This window comes from Hypomesus transpacificus, chromosome 15, assembly GCF_021917145.1.
Source record: "Hypomesus transpacificus isolate Combined female chromosome 15, fHypTra1, whole genome shotgun sequence".
Taxonomy (NCBI): domain Eukaryota; kingdom Metazoa; phylum Chordata; class Actinopteri; order Osmeriformes; family Osmeridae; genus Hypomesus; species Hypomesus transpacificus.
Genome location: NC_061074.1, coordinates 14406288 through 14429358, shown reverse-complemented (window position 1 = coordinate 14429358; position 23071 = coordinate 14406288). Strand labels below are relative to the sequence as shown.

Genomic DNA, 23071 nt, shown 5'->3' with positions numbered 1-23071 from the left:
CCCTGATGAACTCCTTTGTTGTTTTGGCAGTGTGTTTTGGGTCGTTATCTTGCTGCATGATGAAGGCTCTGCCAATCAGTTTGGTTGCATCTTTCCTTAAATTGGCAGACAAAATGTTTCTGTAGACTTCCGAGTTCATTTTGCTGCTGCCATCATGTGTTACATCCTCAATGAAGATTAATGAGCCCGTCCTAGAAGAAGCCATGCAAGCCCAAGCCATGACATTACCTCCACCGTGTTTCACAGATGAGCTTGTGTGTTTGGGATCATGAGCAGTTCCTTTCTTTCTCCAAACTTTAGCCTTTCCATCACTTTGGTAAAAGTTAATCTTTGTCTCATCAGTCCATAAAACTTTGTCCCAGAATTTTTGAGGTTCATCTCTGTACTTTTTGGCAAATTCCAGCCTGGCCTTCCTATTCTTCTTGCTAATGAGTGGTTTGCATCTTCTGGTGTAGCCCTTGTACTTTTGTTCATGAAGTCTTCTGCGAACAGTAGATAGTGATACCTTCACTCCTGCCATCTGGAGGTTGTTGCTGATCTCACTAACAGTTGTTTTAGGGTCTTTCTTTACAGCTCTCACAATGTTTCTGTCATCAACTGCTGATGTTTTCCTTGGTCTACCTGTTCGACGTCTGTTACTTAGTACACCAGTAGTTTTTTTCTTCTTCAGGACATTCCAAATGGTTGTACTGGCTATGGCCAATGTTTCTGCAATGGCTCTGATTGATTTTCCATCTTCTCTAAGACTCACAATTGCTTGTTTTTCACCCAAAGACAGCGCTCCGGTTTTCATGTTGTTTTCACCTCTGAATACAGTCTGCATAGACAAAACCTATCTTACCCAATCTGAACCTGAGTGTAGACATTCAGTGGTATTTATTGATTGAATAATGTATGTAATAGGACACACCTGGGCAACAAAACACACCTGTCAGTCATATGTTCCAATACTTTTGCTCACGTTACAAATGGGTGGGTTCGAACAAAAAGGTGATATTTTCTAATTTGTGCATCAGATCCTGATGTAAATACCTGGAAATAAAAGCTGAAACGTTGATCTCTGGTTTCACATTCATCGTTTGATGTCAAGCCCAAATGTTTTCAGTCTACAGCAAAAATAAAGGAATTGGCCTCACTGTTCCAATACTTTTGGAGGGCACTGTATGTATACCCACTTGTTCACCTTTCTCTGATGCATACTACATGCACATACTAACGAAAGGGACATCAGATTAATCTTGATTAATCAGATTAATCTTGATTAATCAGATTAATCTTCATCATCAGATTAATTAATGTTTTTTTTCACTTATGGACCATCATCTGATTAACTTGTATTTAAGGAGATCTGCTAACATGAGAGACTGTTCTTGGTAAATATATATGACACATTGTCATTTGTATTGGCAAAAGCAACAGTCATTTGAAATGATCATTAAGGCTTCTGACAAATACCTTATAAGGCTGCATTTAGTCTCTCAGCAGACATGCACAGCTGAAATAACTACCTGCAATAAAGAGAACCTCTTCACTAGTTTTGCAAGGCTCAGCTCAAATGAGCTTGCTTGAAGTCAAAGGCAAGAGTCTGACTAGCAATGAAAGGCTGCATGTTTGCATTCCTGATAAAATAACAGTATTGCACTGCCTCCCTCATTAGTTGCTGTAGCTAGTGTGGTCATAAACAGCAATACTGTCTTAATTGGCAGCAATTTGCTAATTGACCTGCTAAAGAGACAAAACATAAGTCACCTCTATAAACAACTAGACAACTCAACAACTCAGCTCAGACAACTTCAGTGAAATACATGTACAGTACGGCGTACAGGCGTACAGGCGTACAGTACATATCAGGACTTAGAAGGCAAGTTGATGTCAGCTGTCCATATCAGTATCAGTTGTCCATAGTATGCAATAACAGTCTTTCCAAGGGGAACTTTGGCAGATTGGTTCATGGTAAGGCCTAATGTCCTGCATACACTAGCTGTGCAATGCACTGAAGGTGAACACAAAGGAAAGGCTTAGGCTTTGTAGGCTATGGCTTTATGTCCCCTCAGTCTCCTCCGTTACAAGAACAACAGAGGTCCAATTTGCCACCTTTCAGTGTTCATTCATTCCTAAAATGGAGTGGAGACAGTGAAATCAGCCTGTCATGAGAAGAGGGTCCTTGTTGCCAAGACTGCGTCAGGACTTGACCCCCTTGGTGGGCTCAGTAGACTGCCGCACATCTGTCCACTCTTGCATGGTGTTTTGCAGGGCCTGGGTCTTCTCCTTGTCCACTTGCACATAATCCACCTTCTCGTCAGAGTTCACAGATGATGTGGACGGCTGTGAGTGACCGGAAAACCACAAGAAAGCAGAGCGAGAATGTGTTTAGTGAGAAATATTCATAGCTGTGTAAATGTGTGACAGAAAAAGACACCTGTCTGTTTAAATGTCGGTTTGTGTTTTTGTACTCTCTTCCTGTGCGTTTACCTTCCTGTGTGGACTCGGGGAGCTGGGCTGGAAGTCCAGTGCTAGGTAGTCCACGTTGCCACACTTCCTGGGGGCGGGGCTGCTGGTCCCACTCACAGCTGGAGAGGTAGACGCCGGGTTCTGCTATAGGAGGGCAGAGAGGAGAGGGATGGACAGCTTGAAACATCCCTGCTTCCCGGAATAGCTACTGTATGCCATATACTGAAGGAAGAGGGTATCATATGTCATTCAAGTAAACGCACTAAGGTGCCATCTCCCCATAGGAATCGGTACTCACCATTGCCACATAATTCTCTTCACTGTCTGCTGAGTCTGTGCTGGTGATGCTCTGTGTGGAGATTGGTCGACAGTGCTGGGAGGACATGGAGTTCATGGCAGGCCTAAGGAAACAGGAGAGGCCTGTGAGTGTTCCTAGGGGCTGCTGTGGACTGCGCTGCATCCCCAGACTACATTACAACACTAGTTAGCCCTGGGGGTTAGGCTACAAAGATGAAAAGTCTTAGGACACTGTTGGGTATATGTATAACTACACTTTGGGATTTGACTAAATAAATGAATATGTGGCTAAAGTGCAGACAACTTCAAATACAAGTACATAGGAATTCTAACACTTCAATTGTTTTGTTGATCAATAACAAGAAAACAGCTCCAGTGAGCTGATCTATGAAATATAATGCTGTAGTGTAGATGAAAAATCTGACAGCAGCCCACGTATTCTCTCCAAGATGTACAGAAGGCGTAGATACAATATCATATGCAGAAGACTAGTAGATAAACCAGGAGGACGACCGGTGCCAATGTATGCGAGACTCACATGGGTCTGGTCCAGGACATGGTGATTGGGCTCTTAAATGGCAGTTCATCAATGATTCCATTGTTTCTCAAGTCAAGAGGTGAAGGCTTTGCTAGGAACACAAAGAGAAGGGGTTTGAATACAAAACCTACCAGCACATTGATAAAAGGATCCTGAAAGAAATCAAATTTAGGAGTAACAATTGACTTTAACTTAGTCAATACACTTACATTTCCTATTGGGTTTTAGATTGCGATTGATGGGTGGTGGTGTGACATCACTGAGGCGTCCAGGGCGGTGACACAGGGAGGCAGTGCTCCCCTTACGGGCTGGAAGTGTTGCAGAGAACCCTGGGAAATCAAAGTGGTGAGGTCCAGGACTCATGGGAATGTAGATGTTCTTGGGGCTGTCGGCCTGGGCAGCGTTGAGGGGGGAGGAGCCGGGGTTCATGGGTACATAGTTGTCCTCAGAGTCCCCGCTGTCTGAGCGGGTTAGAGGGGTCTTTGCTCTCTGTCGGCAAAGACAAAACAGAAACTTTGGGTTCCAAACAGTAAAAAAAAAAATATATATATTGTATAAAAATACAGTGACAACTGTGTCTGTCAAGCGTAATGGAGGATCCGACTCACCAGGTAGGAGCTTAGGCCATCTGATTCCACTGTCTGCCCTGAGTTGTTGAAATAGATTGGACGGTGATGGTTGTTAGTTTCAAAGGAGGAACCTGGAGAGAGACAAGAGGAATGTTCCCATCAACATTGGCTCAAAAACAAAAACACTACAACAGGTTCAGAGCTATAGGCAAGCTATAAGTCTTTGTCCAGTCGGTTTCTACAACGCACCTTATTTATCTGGATGCAGAGTACAGTAAATGAGTAAACCGATGGCTTTACAGACGGAACAAATGTACATGGCATTTCATTATATGGTCCATTGCTTTATAATTAGTTTCTGGGAAAGCGTGGCATCAGGCAGCGCAGGTGTGGGAACAGCCTGTGGCCAGAGTGACAGGGTTCAGAGGTAACTTCCTGTCTCTGTGTCTGCAAGGGCTAGTCTAGGCCGGCTCAGAGTGCGGCGTACCGAAGAGGCCGGGCATCGAGTCTTTACTCTTTTTTTTTTTACTGCTTATCAGCCTGGAACAAGGCATTCTGGAACAGGCCACACGGCTAGAATTTCATTAGCGTCTCAGCAAAACAGCGTCTGCCAGACTAGCTCTTTGTCTCTGCTCAGCTGCTAGTGTTAAATCAGAACAGACAAAGACAGAGAGAGGAAAAGAAAAAGAGACAGATAGAAGAGTGGGTGCTGATACTCTGAGTCATGCAACAAAAGAATCTTCTCTACACAGAACACACTCTACACTTACCAAGTTACATTATAAATGATGATCAATTATCATTGACAGAAAGAACCATAATAACGCAACAAAACAATTATTAATATATAACAAAACACATTATACCCTATTATGTAACATTAACACCATTACATTCACATTATATTTTAAAGCACTACAAAATGATTTAATATAAATTCAAAGAATATTCAGTGCTGTCGAGCAAGTTTGAATAGATCTATCCTTCTACTGCATACCTTAGGCTGTCTGTCTTTCTGTCTGTTTGTTTACCTCTGTGTAGTCGGATGTTCTCCACAGCCGGCAAGGTGTTTCTCCTGGGAATGACAGACACTGTCGTGGTCACCTCTCCGTTGTTAGGGCTTCCCCACCTCCCCTCGGAGCCCTGGCTCGGCTTTGGTGGCCGGGGTGGTGGGGCACTGGAGCTCTCAGAGTTGGAAGGGGTCAGGGCATTGTGGTTCTTGTCAAAAGTCCGAGGGATCTGGTAGAAGGATCCAGGCGGGGTGGGGAGGTCGTAGTTGTCAGGCAGCCGTTCGTTATTGTGTGTGGCGGCAAGAGTGTTACAGGGCGTCTTGAAGGTGTACACTTCCTCGTTTTCCAGCTCCAGATCGACCAGACCACCGTGGGGAGGGCCCTCGGAGCTGTAGCCCCTCGGCAGGACGTAGCAGGCTTCCTGGGGGGAATCTGCGCGTGCGGGCAGCTGGTGTTTGCCAGGCTTGGGCAGGCTGTAGAAGCCATGCAGCTGAGCACCCATGCCGTTGAGACAGTGGGAGAAGCCATGAGACAGTTTCTGCACCGCTGAGTCACTGCCCACAAACAGATTGCTGCGCGAGGCCTGAGAGAAACTGGCACTCCTAAAAACACACAGACAAGAGAGTTAGTCTTTCTGCAGGGCAGAAACAGCACCATCCCAAATAGACATCTGCCATAACTTTCACTGCCAACATCTATCACATATGGTACTAAAACTAGTTAGCACTCATTAACAGTGATGTAGGGTTCTATTCCCCATATGGCCACTAGAGGTTAGTGCAGCATTTCCCCTGGCAGCAAAACAATATTGATGGTTTTGACTGTAACATTTGCCTTGGGTGAAACTGATGTTCTCTTATTTTGTTTTATGTTTTCTTGTTTCAAAATAAATACGAATTCACTGCTATACAGATGTTTTTGCATCTAATCTATCAACCAGGCTGTCTTTAGAACGTAGGGTGTTGATTTGGCCACTTCTGAAGAGAGAGAGGACATCCATGTTGAGAGGGTAACCTTTACCACAGTCGCCATGGCTTGACATGGCTTATGTACTGTATACATGGAAAGACCTTACAGCTTGCTCCCCTCTGGTTGGACATAGAGTATAATAAAACTAATAGAGATTAGCAGAACAGGACAAAATTAACGACACATACATTCACTTGACTCTTCTATGAACTCGACTCAAACAGTACTGTGTTACGAATCATTAGAGCATGACTGGTGTGAACGAACTGATCATAAGATCATTTGATCATCAACTCATGAGGATTTGCTCTCTTTCTGTTTGTCAGATGACATGTAGCACTGAATCAATTCTTTAAACATTCACTGCAGTCTCCGGTCTCTCCTCTGGAGTATAATCATTAATCAATATCTTTGTTCATCTCCATGCCCTCAATCACTGGGGCTCTGGACCTTACAAGAATGATTAACCCCTGACTGTACACCAAGCCGTGAGAGCCATATGGACCCTCAGAGTGAGATGAAGCGCAACCTGTCACACAACCGTCCTCATAAAAGAAGGAAATAGATCAAAGGGAGAGGCGGAATGACAGGAACATCTGCATATGGATAGAAAGATGGAATGTGAGGTTTTGATTCCCTGCTTTTCCTTGGGGGCTCCCAGGACCAGATTGATGTGTTAATGTTGTGCTGGTCCCTGTGGCTGATCAGGCAGCCCAGCCCCATGGAAGTGATGAATTGCAGTCTTAGCCTCATTGATCATCTACTGTACAGGCCAGCCACTGAATGGCATCATCATTAAGGCAGCCTTGGGTTCTTGGAAGTGGTCATGATGGCAGTGAGTGCAGGAGTGAATGTTAATTACAAACTTGGGAGGATTGCTTACCATAAAACACACCGGCAACTCATTTTTACACTGAGCACAAGTAGGGCTGGTCAAACACTGATACACACAGGCAGACACAAACATCCACACACGCACGCACACACACACACACACACACACACACACACACACACACACACACACACACACACACACACACACACACACACACACACACACACACAGAGAGCACTGTCAAAGCCTAGTACAATGTCTGCATTATCACACCCCTGAGAGCATGGGCAGCTTCTCTCAGCACAGCAAAGGTCCCCCCCCCCCCCCTCGACTGCTCTGAGGTTCAGGATGTGCTGCAACCTGGATGTTGACCTGCATTATGGGATGACAGGAAGTCAACACAGGGGCAGCAGGGGGTCATGGTCCTTACCGTGAGCCCTCTGTCTTCCTGCTCATGCACTGGTGGAGAAGAAGGTAGTCCTGGGGGGCGCTGTTGGACAGCGAGCCGTGGTGGGTGTGGCGGACTGGGACGTCGAAGGTGAAGAGGACTGGCTGGCTGGAGTGGACGGGGGCAGATGACTTGCGCTCCCCAATCAGAGGGCCCATGGAGCCAGTGACATCTGCAGCAAGAGACCGGGGCATATGGACCGTGGATGACCTGCCCTCTGGAACAACCACCAAGGAAAGAGAGGAGAGGGGTGATTTACTGAGGGGCTCATTTACATGCAAAAGGAAAACATTTGATCATTTTGTTCCTAAGATTGTAAACAAGTCAAAAGAATTAAACAAATCTCCACTTGTCATGCTAATCATCTATAGTCATCAAGGCCGTAATCATAATACACATTGGGGGGGACACATCCCCCCCCAATATTCAAATCTGGTCAAAACGTCCCCCCCCAATATATTGATATAAAAATATAAATGTGCTACGCTACAACAGGCAACCACGCACGCTGTCCGAAATTATAATTTAAAAAAATAATTTGTCCCCCCCAATGTTGACTCCATGGCTACGGCCTTGATAGTCATTCTGTATCATGCAGTATTCATTTGGTGCATCACAGGGTCAGGAGATAACCTCAGTTTAACCCTCCATAATCAATGAAGTCAAAGGCTGAAGAAGTTCAATTGAAGACTCTACGTGTTAACAATCACATAGACGTGTATTCAATAGCTTTAAGCATTAGCTCCCAACAAAATCAATATGAAGAGGTATGAGGATCAACGCAGAGAAAATCCTTCTTTGCCCACGTTCACTAAAAACTTGACCTTAATTATCCCACATCTACAGTTGTTGACTCGGGGGTTCTGCTCAGTGAGATTTTGTGGGGCTCTTCGTTCTTCTGCAGTTCCGCCTGTGTGAACAGCATGTCCTTTTTCCTGTTGTTCCTGAGTGACATCTCTGATATCTACACTTTGAGGCTACAGACTAAAGGCAAATCTCAGGCCTCAATTCTGGAAATAGACTGGGCAGAGAGCCAAAACCAGGAAGTGCACATGACCCCACTTACTCAATGGGGACTGGCGGAGAAGAAGAGTGGGCAGCCCACTGATTCATCCCCCCATCAGTGCTGTGCAGAACTGACCTCTGGGAGGAAAACAGCCATACATTTGAAACACTTAATTCTTCTAAGACCCTCACTGGTTTTCAACAGACACATACTGGTTCTTAGACTATGACAAAGTAAAGAAGGTTTAAAGAAATCCAAAAGTAAACTTTCCTCCTTGTAGATACATACTAAAATATCTATTCACTTTAGCATGGCACCTTTGTAAAACAGCTCAAAGATTTATTGGGACTAATCATAACATTCCTGAGCCAGTGAAGTGTACATGTGTATGGATGACCATAAAAACAGACTATAACTGCTGTGACTTACTGGCAACATGGGACTGGAGTGCGGGAGGGGGGGACTGCAGCAAAAGTTGGTTGAAATAGGTCACATCCCTGCCTGAGGGGAGGGGAGGCTGCCATTGTCCCATGGTCAGGGGACTCTGGCCCAGTGGACATGAGAGATGTCAGGCCTGAAGCCACTAAGGCAGGACTTCCACAAATGGACCTCAATTATGCCAGTGTTAGAGGGCTCTTGCTCTCTCTAGGCTAGTTAAGGCAACATCTCCATGCTCTGTAAAAAGCTCTCAGCCAGTGCGGTGAGCACTAGGCTCTCTGACATGGGTAGATATATTGATCTGTTGTGGTGAGTGCCTCACAGAGGGAGCGGCCATGCTGCTAAAATAGGTCCAAAAGAGAAAGAGCAAAACAACATGGCTACTCTGGCATGATGCTGTACAAGTAGACGTCAGATACAAAAAGAGCTGGCTGCAGCTCAGCCTGTTGACAGTCACCATAGTTTCTCCTTAATGAATGAAATGATTAGTGCGGCAAGAGAGGAGAAATCTAAATTTGGCAGGATATGGGAGTCAAAAACACAGCTATTCCGGGTCAAAGAGAGACTCGGTTCATGAGCAATTTTCCAATTACGTTCTATAATATATCACCTACTGTCTCATCTGCTGCGTGGACATAATCTAATATAGAAGCTTCTGGTTTGCGGAGGCCAAAATTAGACCTCTGCTGGATCACTGAGGACAAGGACGTCTTTGTAGAGGACTCATTTCCCCTTTGTACACTTCTAACTAGACAAGGATGCTAGTACAATCTAAAAGAAGGCATACAAAATCTCAGCCACCTCCTGAAAGGAAGTAAGACAGAATGTGTTTAATAGATCACATATTTTATGCAAGTGGACTGTTTTGTGGAAACACTTAAAATTGGTAGTTCTGACCTCAGAGTCTGACTAGTTTAGATTTAAAGGATTTACAACATAACATTTCATGATTATATCTACTTTGCAGTTCTTTTATAACTATTACTCCCACTTTCCTTTGCTATTGTTTATTTCAATAAATGTAAAACTCACTGATTTATTTTCAATATGATTTTGTTTCCTCCTGTTGTAATCTTTGTATAAAGGCGCAACCCATGTTTTGTGTTGTTTTTGTGATATCTAACTTTGTGATATATTGGATAGTCGATATATGTCCTTTTAATCTTTCAAAACATAAAATCCATCTGTCTACGTCTGCCTTTTTTTCAAGGATTCCCCCTGTTCCTGGAAAAATGCAATTTCCTTAACAGGTTTGAACAAGATTGCTTTTTAGAAGATAACCCAGAGATAAGCCATATGAGTGGGTGCTTCAACAGAACTTCCCTCACTGTATCTGTCCTATGGGGCTCCAATCCCCTTTTCCTGAGGTCCCTGGACCACTGCTGTACTCCTGGTAGATACACCAGGGGATCCACAAGGCTGTGCATCTTAAGAAGCAAATTAGCATCTGCTCCTGCCTAGAACTGGTACATTAAATCTATCATATTTTTGTTCCTGAGACAGTTCAACTCTCTGCCTAGGAGGTTGTCATTGTCTTCTGGTACTGGTACACCACTGAGTTGAGGGGGAGTTGAGCTGCTGTTGCAACTGCCTGGAAGGCGATGAGGGGGGGGGGGAAGAACGTCGGAGGGTGAGATGGCTTCTTTTCCTGCTGCTGTTACAACTCCTGCAGCTGCTGACTTGAGTCTCATTAACAAAGTGACATGCCCCCCCCCTCCCTGTTAGTGGAGTAAAGGAGAGCAGAGCAAAGACTGAAGAGGGCTCTGTAATCCCATTACTCCCACTACCTACTTCCCTCTTTCATGTTGTCCCTCCCTCCCTTCGTCCACTCTCAGCCTGCCCCGCCCACAGCATCATGTGAGCACCACCCAGGACCACACCGCAACATCAATTTGCCCCACAACGCTGACTGATCAATCGCCTAAAAAGCCTTGCTTTGTTTAGACTGGTGAATCACAAAATGAGTTCAGCTCATTTTAAAAAGAAGCAATCCCCCTCCTCCCTCCCCTTCTGTTCCATTCTATAAATGAAACACAGTGATCTGCATGATAGAGCCCATCTATGGATTCAAACGAGTTTGTCATGACAGAAGATTGTGTTTCATTCTCTCTTTAGAGAAGATACCATACCAGTCATTCATACCACCATTCATACCAGTCATACTTGGAACTGACCGCCCCCAAGCCTGTGGTCTGCAATGAAGACAACACATTACAGCTAGGCAGAAGACCATGTGTGAGTGTATAATGACAATCTTAGTTTTCTAGTTCAAGATTGAAAACAAGGTCTAAGTCGATCTAGTCAATCTAGCATCACTAAAATCTTGCAACCCTTTCCCCAGTCTCAGACAGTTTTCACTCTTGATCTTTTAGGACAAGGTGGGATTCCAACAGTACGCTGACTTTAATTCTACACTTAGTTCCATAGCTTCACCTACTACAATTGATTTGTTTTGGGAGTTTCACTCACTGTCAAAAACTGCTCTTTGAGCCTCGACTATTTCTCTGACTGGTACTGCTTCACCCTCCAACAGTTACTAGTCAATCAGATTACCAGTCAGACCTTACAGACAGGATTTCTGTTTAGAATCAAGCAAATGGAAGTGTGGACCAGGAGGACACAGGGCGGTAGAAAGAGAGGGGATTGAATTTAGGTTTGGGTATAGGGGGGCTAGAACAAAGGTTGTGATTGATGAGATGCTGTTCCATTCATTAGATTGCGCTTGGGGGTGGGTCTCCCTGGGAACAGACACACGCCACACTGCCAGCCAGTAGTACCACTAACAGCCAGTAGTACCACTAACAGCCAGTAGTACCACTAACAGCTAGTAGTACCACTAACAGGCAGTAGTACCACTAACAGCCAGTAGTACCACTAACAGCCAGTAGTACCACTAACAGCTAGTAGTACCACTAACAGGCAGTAGTACCACTAACAGGCAGTAGTACCACTAACTGGCAGTAGTACCACTAACAGGCAGTAGTACCACTAACAGGCAGTAGTACCACTAACAGGCAGTAGCAGACAGGCAGTCTCTGACTATTGCAGATGTGCTTCCCCCAGGTTTTTGTTTTTGTGTTGAATGCTTAGGCTTTATGGATATGGCAATCGATTGTTGTCTTGTCGTGATGCTTGTTATTGATCAGATGAATTATAGCTCCACTTAAAGGGGTCTTTAATCTAATGAATATATTTTCCATCAAGTCACCATACATTTGCCTTAAAATGTATTGTATATCTATATATACAATACTTCAGTAACATTTAATTTTCATTTTATATCATACTAGTACATTGACAAAATATATACTAAATAGGATTTTGAGGTGCTTTAATAAACTATCTTCACCTGTAAGATCTGTGAACATCCCTTTTTCCCTGTGTGCTGCCATGGAAACCAGTGGTGGTATTTTGGGATGCATAGCAGCGGCAGCAGAGGCTATGAGTCCCAGCCAGACGGCAGAGTGGCATCAGCAACCTGACCTCACTGCACCATGGAGTCTCATTATTTCAACTAAAATCAATGGCTGTGAAGGGCACTTTGGGAGGGGACAAAGATACACATGATAGAGAGAAAAATAGAGTATAAGCACAGAGTTGGAGAAGACAGAAACTGTGAACACATTGAGATTGATGGTAAGAGAGAAAGAATAAAAATGGATAAAGACAAAAACAAAGACAAAGAGAGAGAGAGAGCACACTGAGAGAGATGTTTAATAATGAGCTGCTCCCAGAATGTGCCCTTGGCTAACCTTAGTGCCTGTCCCAGGAGTCACTGCAGCCCTGGTGAACTGTTCACTTCAGACTGAGAGCCAGCCAGCCAGAGAGGTAGGTGGGCAGACAGACCTACAGAAACTGTAGGCGAACAGCACCGAACAGCGCCAAATGTAGGTATCTCTTACCACTGAATGGAATAAACCATTCACACCAGACCTTAAATAAGCAATAAACACACACTCCAGACACACAGATGAGCTGATGTTTGACAGCAGTATGCCACACTGTTCTGATGTTTTCAGTGTGAACCATCTGTGATGTGATAGTGTTAATGCTTCAGTGAAATAACTAGTTGGTGCCTGGGGACCTACACCTGTTTCCTCCCCCCCAGAAACAGAATTGCCACTGTTTTTCACAATTCCTTAGTGCTTCAACTACCTGAAAAACAGACAGTGAGAGCCGACAGACTGACAGTGGATGATGGAAGATGTTTGTGCAAGTTTACTCAGCCATGGCCATCGCCTTCCTTTCCTTTTACTAGACTGTCAACATGTTTTCCAACACCCCACCAACTGACATCATGAAATACACATTCTGTCCCTGTACATGCAGATAAACATCCAGATCCCTGCTCTAAACATAAAGGAACAAACATTTGATTTGGGTTTTGAATGATGAGGGTTATTCCCAGGGAGTAAAGACATCTTTCTGCTGTCTTGTTTGGTCCAGACCTAACAAAGACACAGCACATCTGGAAGACACTGACTCATCTTTGTGTCAGGGCGGTGCTCATCTGATGCCATACAACACACACACACACACTAACACATCCCACAAGCCTGAATCCGATGGGTATTATCCATTATTCTGCATTTTATGTAATGTAAGTCTGGAGCAGTTCTTGTTAAGAGGTGAGTTTTGTCTTTGCTGCTTGATCATGGCACTGCAGAATCTGCTGGGACCGCAACATATTTTATTTGTACAATAGATTCAGGGTGAGTTGAGTCAAGGTTCTTTTTCTCGACAGAAGATTTGAGCTCGGGCTTCAATTGAACAGGTTTGGGTAGTACCTCACCAAAGCAAACACACACACAGGCATACACGCACACACATACACACACACTCAAACGCTGTTATGCAGCTATGGCCTGAGGCTCCTATTGGGTTTGCATATGAGGTTTCTAAAAAGGTTGAGGAGTAATGTACTCACTCACGCAGTGCCGATGGCAACCTGATACTAGCCCTGGGATCTGGGAGGCTGAGGACTGCCGGCCTTATCTAGAGAGGGGCGGGGCGATTTGCATTGCAGAGGAGCAGACAGTCAGGGCACATGAACGTTTCCAACTCCTCTTTATAGGGCAACTGGTTTATGTCGACCGTGATGGAGGTGTGTGTGTGTATAGTATTGCTGCAGTATGTTGGAACAAGCCAGCGGTAGGCCCATAGGCACCCTCCAGAAGAAGGTCAGACAGGGGTCTGATCTGCAGGACTGACACTAGGATAAGAGTGCCGAAGAGCATGTGCAGGATGTTCTGATCTCTCCACCCAGATTCTCTGAGGATGCCTCTCTAGTTCTATGCACCTGACAAAGAAGCACTGAGGAAGACAGGCTAAAAAAAGAAGAATACTCGTATGCAGTAGTAAACAGGTCATGAGTAGCAGGGAGTTAGCAGTACAGACATATCCACTGAAGGATGTGGATATTATATTAGACAGGAATGCCTTCATCCACCAAGATGATTCGAGGTTTAGGACCAAAGGGTCTCAATCTGTCAATCAATATAGTTTTGTATATATCTCATCTCACTCGTTGCCACACATGCTCACTGTCAGAGCCCCACCCACACAGATTCAAGAACAGACTCAAGCAAACTGGGGCTACAGGACTAAAGGCAGACATTACACCACCACCACCGCTGTGGTTGCTCAATCTAACATCTGGCCATTTTAAAGTGGTATTACAGATCATTAGACCTCAAGTTTAAACATGTGAGAATGTGATCCTTCCATTTCCCCTTCAAGGGACACAATGTAAAATGTGGATTTGTAACTTTTTAACAAAAAACTTTTCAGTGTAAAGTTCATCTTGTCTCTTTAAACGGTCTTTTGAGGCATTGGAAATGGAAACATGACCGTTAACCTTGGCCCTCCATATCAATAAGTCACTTATGGGCTTAAAGATGGCACTGCTAACTGCCTTTTCTCTCTGCAGGAGATGATAGACAGAGATCAGTCCTGTTCTCTAACAGAACAAAAAAGATCAATAAAACCAATCCCCATTTAGCAGGGGTGTTCCAGTACTACCTTCTCAAATAACAGAAGTGGAAAAACCATTTGATATTGTTCTCTGCTCTGTCTTTTAAGAACACAGAGAGGAAACTACAGATACGTGTCTGTATTTTCTGACTGTGTCTACAGCCAACAAGTACAAAATGAACAAAGACAAAATTCGAATCAATTTGGTACTACTAAAACAAAACGTCCCTATCTCTCATTTCAGCAACCCATTACTGGTCATGTGATCCTCTCTAGCCCTAGCCTTGTCTGGGATCCCCAGGTGTATAACATCATGAAACACGATTTGAGAGGCTAGAGGAGGAGTGGTGCAGACATTGTAAATATGGGAGAGAGAAAGAGACCTGCAAAGACTGAGAGACCGACCAAGAGAGAGAGAGAGAGAGAGAGAGAGAGAGAGAGAGAGAGAGAGAGAAAGAGAGAGAGAGAGAGAGAGAGAGAGAGAGAGAGACTCAGGGGTCATACCATGGTTATCCTCTGATTGGTTGAATCCGCAGAGCTGACAGATGGAGCGCACCCACTTGTTCATCTCTTCTTCTGTCTCGGCCACCAGGTAGAAGGTGCGGTCTGAGGTCTTGATGTCGAACACAAAGCTGTCCTGGAACTCCTTCCTCTTGAAGGTGAGGCCTGCATCCACCTGTTCGCAGCAGTGCAGGTCTATGATACGAATGGGCTTCTTGGAGTGGTCGTTCTTGTAATACTCCAGGACATCAGGGTCACCACTCATCCGCCCGCTACGCAGAATAAACCAACGTTTCTTCCATGCCTGACACACAAACAGAATCACAGTTTACAAAACACACATCCACAAGAGATCCAGTGATGGTAAACACCAATTCTGTCAAAAACATTTTCCATTACATAACTTTGGCAGTTCTTAGTCAATAGCACTTCCTATCACAGATTCTTTCAAGAACTTAGTTGACTAAGTTTATCAGGACATGTCCCCATACAAAGTGTTCAAAACAGTTGGGCAACAGTTAGGGAGAAAACCTTGATCTGACAGCAGATATTGTTCAGAGGAAGAGATGTCGGCTGTACATGTATTTTTCGGCATCTTAGAGTGTGCGTGTGGTTTGTAGAATGGAGGGGGGCTGGTGGTTAGGGTGTTGCTTGTTCTAGACAGGTGTTACTCCCCCTCTCTATTTCCTGCGCTGCTGTGCTCTGTCAGGGAAGAGAGGCTGTGCAGCCCTTCTGACATGAAAAAAGCTCCTTTCTGACAGCTTGTCTCCAGCAAACACACCTGCAGACAGGGGTTTGCCCTCTGCCTGAGCTGAGACAAAACTGACAGCCAGTAAGAATGAGCAGAGAGCATGTGGGCTGGCTACACAGGTAAGGGGTTTATGGCCAGTGAGTGTCAACAACGCCACATTGTTCGTGATGGGTTTGTTTGTTGACAAACTAGAGACGGGAATCAGCAGGGACCCGATACTATCACAATACTTAGGTGGCGATTCGATATGTATTGCAATTCTGTAAGTACTGTGATTCGAAATTATGATTTCTAGCATTTTTTTTTTTAACACTGGACCATGAAAAACAGTAGAATCATACCTCCAAATACAACACAGTCAAATTCACTTAGAGCTTTCCAAGTTTTATTTCAAGTTTTATTTCAAGTTTTAATTCCAAAATCTTAACATTAACTTCATGACTGCAGGGCAGGCAATAGAGACTAGAGAGAGGAAAAAAAAGTGCCCTATTATTGTATAGCCCCTGTCAACTGCACACAAACTGACAGACTAAGAAATGTATGCCACTTAGGCAACTTTTAAACAATAAATAAATGTGAACAAAAAGTAGGCTATGCTTCACTGTTGTTTGCATGTAGGCTATGCAAAGCTAGTGCATGGGTATGTTTAGATTCTTGTGCAAAAACAAGAGCTGGTCAACATGGTCTGGGGTGGGGTTGCTCGGGATTGTGTACGTCGGCTCTAAAGTGTAAATCACGTTACGAAACCTGTATTTTCGACCCACTATAAGGATGATTCTGTTATGCGATTAGCCTTTACTGAACTGCTGGGGGAGCTTACTGAAACATGCATCCAGCGTTCGTTGTTTGCTGCAAGCAGGTTTGGCTTCCTCCGCTGATTTGTCTAACTCAGGGTAGTGTTGTGTGATATGGGCATGGGTATGTTGGTGGTATTACCACAATACTTTATCTTTCTGTGGGATAGTTTGCAGACAGCATTGCTCATGTCTAACTCATTTTTTCCTCGTAAATTATGAAAGCCAAAGTTCTTCCAGATTTTTCCCCCCCCATCCCTACTGGCCAACTTAGTATGCGCACTCTCTACACACAGTAGAGATAGGGAGAGCAACAGTATCTCAAGTCAAATGCAACCATTTGCACAAATCCTCGAATGGATTTAGCCCTGTTGTAACTGGAACCAGAAGAACAAAGCAGTCAGAGAGAAGGGCCAGTTAGTGCAAGGCAGCAGCCTGTGCCTGTGACAGGAGAGGCAGCACAGTTCAATACGTTTCCCAGTGACAGCCTTAAAGGCCCCTCTGTCCTCCATGTCCGGAGACAAAGGAGGAGGATGGAACTGGGGGCTTTGGCCATCTGCCAGCAGAGCACTTCCGCCCAGCGTCTCTCACATCCAGGCTGCTGACACAGAGGATCCTGCAGGCCCGCTCTCTCTCCATCAACACAGACACCTCCTTCACTAGGCCAGGGAACCAAAACCACTCTTTCCGATGCCCAACCCCCCTCCACACACACACGCACACACACACACACACACACACACAATGGAAAAATGGATCATGCTGTGTCTCCTGTGTTTTCCTAATGTCTGTTGTTGATCTCTGCTATGGCTTTCTCACACTCTTGTGGGTGGAAGAATATGTAAGTCTATACTTCCTTGCCAGGGCAGCTACATTGTATATGCACGTGACCTAATGTATCCCATTTGTACTTATGAAGAGGCTTAAACTGCTATAGATAATAATACATTAACATCTGCAAAAAGTGAGATGTAGCCCATCAGACTTGCACACCTCAACCTTCCATACTTTATTGTTGATCCACACATGAATAATTATGCAAATGATATTTCCATATTTTCAATGAACATAAAAAAATACTTACTTTGTTAATACATAAAAGTTGGATAATTTGAAAAGCAGTTCAAACTATTGCAAGGCACTTACAATGGGTTATTGACTCATACCTTGGAAGAATCTATTGAAAATCTTCTACTGTAATCATTAGACGCAGTTAGGTAGAAGAGAACCCAACCTGGTCAGAAAGAAGAATAAGGAAAATGTTCTTGAGAAAATGCATACTGGGTGATTTTATCTCCAGTGGCTAGCAGAGGGTCCACCTGAGGGCCCGAGGTTAGCCTTTTTTCTCATTTAATTTTCTGCCAAACTGATAAACGTAGTCATCTAGGGGAAGGCACAGATTTAATGGCTGCGATAGTGCACTGGTTCTGCAGCATGCATTTTAAGATAGTAGTTTCCATCAGCTGCCAGCAGGAAGCTAAAATCCCCAGCAACAACACTTCCTTTGACTAAGAAAGAAGTAGTGCTGTCATTATTTGCTGTTGTTAACGTATCCTTACTGCATCCTTGTTTAGTGGCTTGAGGGTGTGGTTACATAAAGACAAGTTAAAAAACATTTGACACCAGGAACAAATGGCCTACCAACCAGTGACTAATTACCTAAAAACAAACTAGGCTATATTTTATAGTGAAATTCCTCACAATACATGGATATCTTTATAGTAATGAAAAAGGCTTTGGAATCAAACAAGGGAATGCGATAAGAGAAGACTACTGCTAAGCTCTACTTTGTTCCATTGTGAAGACATTGCTCACATATTTCTGCTGCACCTTGAACATAAATCTCTCTTCACCTAACATGGTTTCAGTTATTGGTTAATCTTTCCACTCAGATGGAGACTTAGTGGGCACAGTTACCCATGGATTCCTTATTTAAATATATGGCATTTTCCAAGGAGGAGCAAAGTGAGTCATAAACTGTTGGCTGGTCCCAACAGGTTACTATGACCCTGGTGGATTATTTTTGTCCAATCCATTAACAGAACCAGAACAAAAGCAATGGATCACTGACCACAGGGTATTAGCAACTACTTCAAACAGGTTTTGTTTTACCAAAAATTTAAGTAGGTTTTCCACAAGAAGTAAAAAGGGTAAAGGGTTCACTAATACAGTTGGTTACGTTACGTAAGTGACGTGTGGTTGACCATGGATGGAGCTAGCCTCACTGCACTGGCATTTAACAGAGCGGCATGAGGGAAGAAGGCAGTGGCAGGTGCATAAAATGAAATAATAATGAAAGGCAAAAAAGACTCACAGAGCCACGAATGAATCTGCTTGAATGACCGATTTCCTATTCCAGTCTGTGCTACTATAGGTTGAGATCAAATTAAAATAACAAGCTCACAAACATATTTAAATTAAACTGCTCTGTACTTACCATCTTTTTTTCCCTCTCATGTATCTCTGTGCTAACACAATACAAAAAAAACAAGGGGAAACATTTACAACTAGAAATGTCTATATTACATTTAACGGTGATCAACAAAAGAAAACATCAGGTAAAAAATATGATACCTTTTGGACAGACTGTGAGTGTATTTAACAATTACATTTAGTAAGATCATCCTGAAGGATTCCTCATATAAACCTCTTTTATTTGCATGAAAAGAACTCAATCCTGCTGTACAGAATGACCCTCCAGCAGTATACTGTACCATGGTGATGGGATCATGCAAAAGAACAGTGAGCATTCTTATCTACAGTTGCCTGGCATTTAGTACAGTACTAGCCACAACAGTCCTGTTGAATCATCTGGTTTGTATACCTGCTGCTTCAAAAGTACTTTTTATTTGAACACACTGTAGCCCATGAAAGAGAAGAACAAAGCCACTACAGTGCAGCAGAGAGGAAGAGACTGCAGCATCTATTTTAGACCAGGAAAGGAAAACATCTGATGACAAAGGACACAAAAACATTGTTTTGAGTCTGCGCGCAGCTAATAATAGAATCCAAACGGGTTTGTCTCGCCAACTCCTTTTGTGTCTTTGTATGTTGATAAGTGGACATGTTTTCTCCTATTTATAACCGAGTACAACAATATTGTTATAGAAGCAAAGAAATCAACACTAAAAGGAACATTAAATGACGTATTGATAAAGACAAACAACCCCAGTATTTTAATTAAATGAAACTTTGCTCATTGAATCCAGTTTGTGTATCATCATCACTGAGTCAGACCTTCATGTTTTCACTCTGCTGGGTGGCATAAATGTCAGTGAGCCCAAACTCATTAGTCAACTATGCTACTATACTCAATTTGATTGGTGCTCCACCCTAGTTGTCACTGTTGGCTGTGTTCCAACCAATTATACAGGGTGTGCCAGCAGAGTATTAGAGTGGCACAGAGAGAGTCTAGTTGTAGGGCTTAGTCAACACACAGGAGGTGGTTATCAGTCATCATGTTTTCACATGTGCATAGACAAACACTCTAACCAAACAGGTAAAATGGCCAAGTTAAAGGTCATCTTAACCTTCAGTGAGGATAGTGACTGTCAATTGTTTACCTCCTCTCCCATTCAAACACAGAAGAAACATATAGTACACACACACACCTACACACACACACACAGATACACACACACAGCAGGTGGCTCTCAGTCTCAACCTGCTACCTGCTCACCTGTACCTGCGGCAGAAGCACACAGCTGAACAAACAGCAAGATCACAGAGCCAGGCAGGGTCTGGTTTAAGACCTCTTGTTTGAGAACGTTCACTGTCCTCATTACCAGTGACTTGTAAAGGTTGTGTTTTGCGTACGAGTGATTTGATTCTTGTGATGTTGGATGCTTGAGTTCAGCAGATCAGAGTCTGGGCCCCAGGCTCAGACTCCAGCTCTGGCTGACATCCTCTATTATGTAGGTCACAGAGGAGCCAGAGGAGTCTGGGTGACAGCATATCAGCAGTCCGCCCCCACTACACGTCCCATGGGGAGACCAGAACGGTGACGGCTCAGGGATCACGGTGTCTCTCCATCCCCCTGCTAGGCTACCTCCATAGAGCTGCCAGTGGAGGATGGTTGAACAATCATTGCTGTAATGTCTCTTCCATTCAAAAGTTCAAAAGCATCAAAAGCAGGTTGGAGGGATGACATCCCTCCAACCTTTGATGGCCTTCTCTTATTTTAGAGGCCTGCTGTCATATTGTAAGTCTGCCACAACTATTATGTTTTATGAGATCTTTTCACCATTTTATGAGTCTATTACTGTGGGCAGGTGGACTAGGTCCCATCAGTGGGCAGAGCCAGGATAGAAGAGTTGGTGCAGTGTGCATCCAAGCCCTTTAGTTTCTTGTTTCAGTCAATAAGGCCCCAGCTGCTCCAGAGAGTACAGCACAGTCCTGTCTGCTCTGAAAGCTCCTACACTACATGGAAAATTCCACGGGCCCTCCAAATGAAATCAAAAACAAAACAAGTATCCCTTTTTCTGTGTCGTCATTGTTGTTGGAAATTCAGGAGTCTGGTGAGGACTCCCACGTCCACAACTGCCAGCATTTATCACTTTCCTTGTTGTACATTAGATATTACACTGAGCTTAGCAAATTGGACAATAGAAGCCACATACATACAGTACCAGTCAAAAGTTTGGACACATTCAATAGCGTTTTTTTATATTATTTAGTTAATATAAACATTTAAACATGTATTTAGACATTTAGAAATTAATATTGTAGAATGGCTGAGTTCCAATGTCATGTACCTGTACTTGTACTTTTGAGAAATTACAAAATTTGAAAGCAACATAACAGCAACATTTAGTTATTTAATGACTTTGTCAATTATAACGTGAAAATGTCTCTTCAAAACAGCTTAAACCGAGGGAACATTCTTACTAAGAAGGAAATATATCTTGTTATTAGGACGCTGAGCTGCAGATTGTGACAACAGAGCTGAAGCTATCTAGTGCTAATCAATAGCAGCGTTTCCCACAGATTAGAAATCTAGTTGTGGCGGGGAGGGGGTTGTCAGACCGGGGGGGGGGGGGGGAGTCGTAATAATTCCTTCGTTAATAATTCGTTACACAGTTAATTTGTTAATAATTTGTTACATTAAATATTAACCCTAAATGATTCACACCTTCACAAAATTAACAACAACTAATATATCATTTCTGCATTATGCATGTAGCCACGCTAGTGCTAAACAACTATTTAACTGGTCGGCTCCAGGACGCCGGGTAAGTAGCTAGCTCCTGAGACTTCTCACCAAAAGAACGAAGGGGAACCTTCGAGTAGGTAGGCCTACCTAGCAAAAAGTAGCCTCAACTTTCCTCAACTTTTAGCTACGGCACTAATGCTGAAAGCTCGCTGATATAGCTGTCGGTCTTACTAGAACGGCGTATGTATGCATTGTTGCTAACGTGTGCTGACGTTGTGACTGTGCATATGTGAGAAAGACGCATGAGTGACAGAGAGACGGAGGGAGGGCAGGGGAAAGAAAGTGCAGCTGAACGAATACGCTGCGTGTTTTAACCTAAATAGCGATTAAAAAAAATGTTTCACGAAACGCAATATGTGGCGGCCGGTGTTGATTCTGTGGCGCACCGCCACAAATTAGTCTGTGTGGGAAACACTGCAATAGGGTGTCGCATGACAGTCACATTCCAGGAAAAGAGAACTTCAGAAAAAAACAGGGATGTAACAATATGGCTATTTTTAGATACTTTTTTATGTTAAAGTAGAATTAAGTCATCATTGAGGTAATGCGTAGCAGTACAACAAAATGATTCCCCAACCTTACTGTTTGTAGTTCTCTACCTCAAGAATGCAGATTTTTTTTTACTCTATTGTAGATAGTTTCTATCCCAAGTATTAGCCTAATATCTGCCCAATAAACCTCACCAGAAAAAGTGACAAAAAATGACATACTGTACAGCTACAAACCAACAAAACCACAATCAAACACAAACTATGTAACAGACAATAACAAAACAACAACCACACACGCACACTCACACACAGTCACACACATCTGGATTAAACAGCGTCTGTCTGGTTCTCTACTCCTTCCAAGCAGGTGTCATCTCTCCATGTTTACATAGCTGACATCAGTTTATAACAGCATGGGTTTAAATAAACCCCACACAGCCACAGACAGAGTCAGAAGGTTTCTCAGATATCTGGAGGTTTACACAGGACTCACAGTATATGTGGGACACTAACCAGACAGCTGCTTCAGTCTTTAGATCATACGCTTCTGGTGAAATCACTAATACATTTTTGTCTCACAAATATAATCACAGACAAACAGTATGCCAACAATGTATGACCGTTTTCTGTCTCTTTTGGCTATTTCACCTTGTCTCTGCTCTGGTCTGAAGAGATCCAGATGCTGTTGGGCTGGACATGGCATGGTCCCATATGCCCAAGGAAATAAACATGAAAAGATGTTAAACAGAGTTGCTGAGAGCATAAAACCACAGGTGTTTATGTCC

At 43.6% G+C, this 23071-nt stretch overlaps 1 protein-coding gene across 2 annotated transcripts in view; it reads right to left on the bottom strand.

Moving 5' to 3' along the window:
• Positions 1-1168: 1168 nt before the first annotated feature.
• gab2 (GRB2-associated binding protein 2) overlaps positions 1169-23071 on the bottom strand; it is a 29302-nt gene continuing 7399 nt past the window's right edge. Inside the window, exons 2-10 of one of the 2 annotated variants that reach the window (XM_047035724.1) lie at positions 15042-15342; positions 7103-7337; positions 4887-5467; positions 3895-3986; positions 3496-3775; positions 3287-3377; positions 2750-2852; positions 2473-2595; positions 1169-2325 (exon numbers count right to left, since the gene is read on the bottom strand). In XM_047035724.1, the coding sequence (XP_046891680.1) occupies positions 2182-2325; positions 2473-2595; positions 2750-2852; positions 3287-3377; positions 3496-3775; positions 3895-3986; positions 4887-5467; positions 7103-7337; positions 15042-15342 (1950 nt within the window). In that variant the 3' untranslated portion in view covers positions 1169-2181. The remainder of the gene's footprint in view (positions 2326-2472; positions 2596-2749; positions 2853-3286; positions 3378-3495; positions 3776-3894; positions 3987-4886; positions 5468-7102; positions 7338-15041; positions 15343-23071) is intronic. The other variant, XM_047035725.1, reaches the window with a different exon arrangement.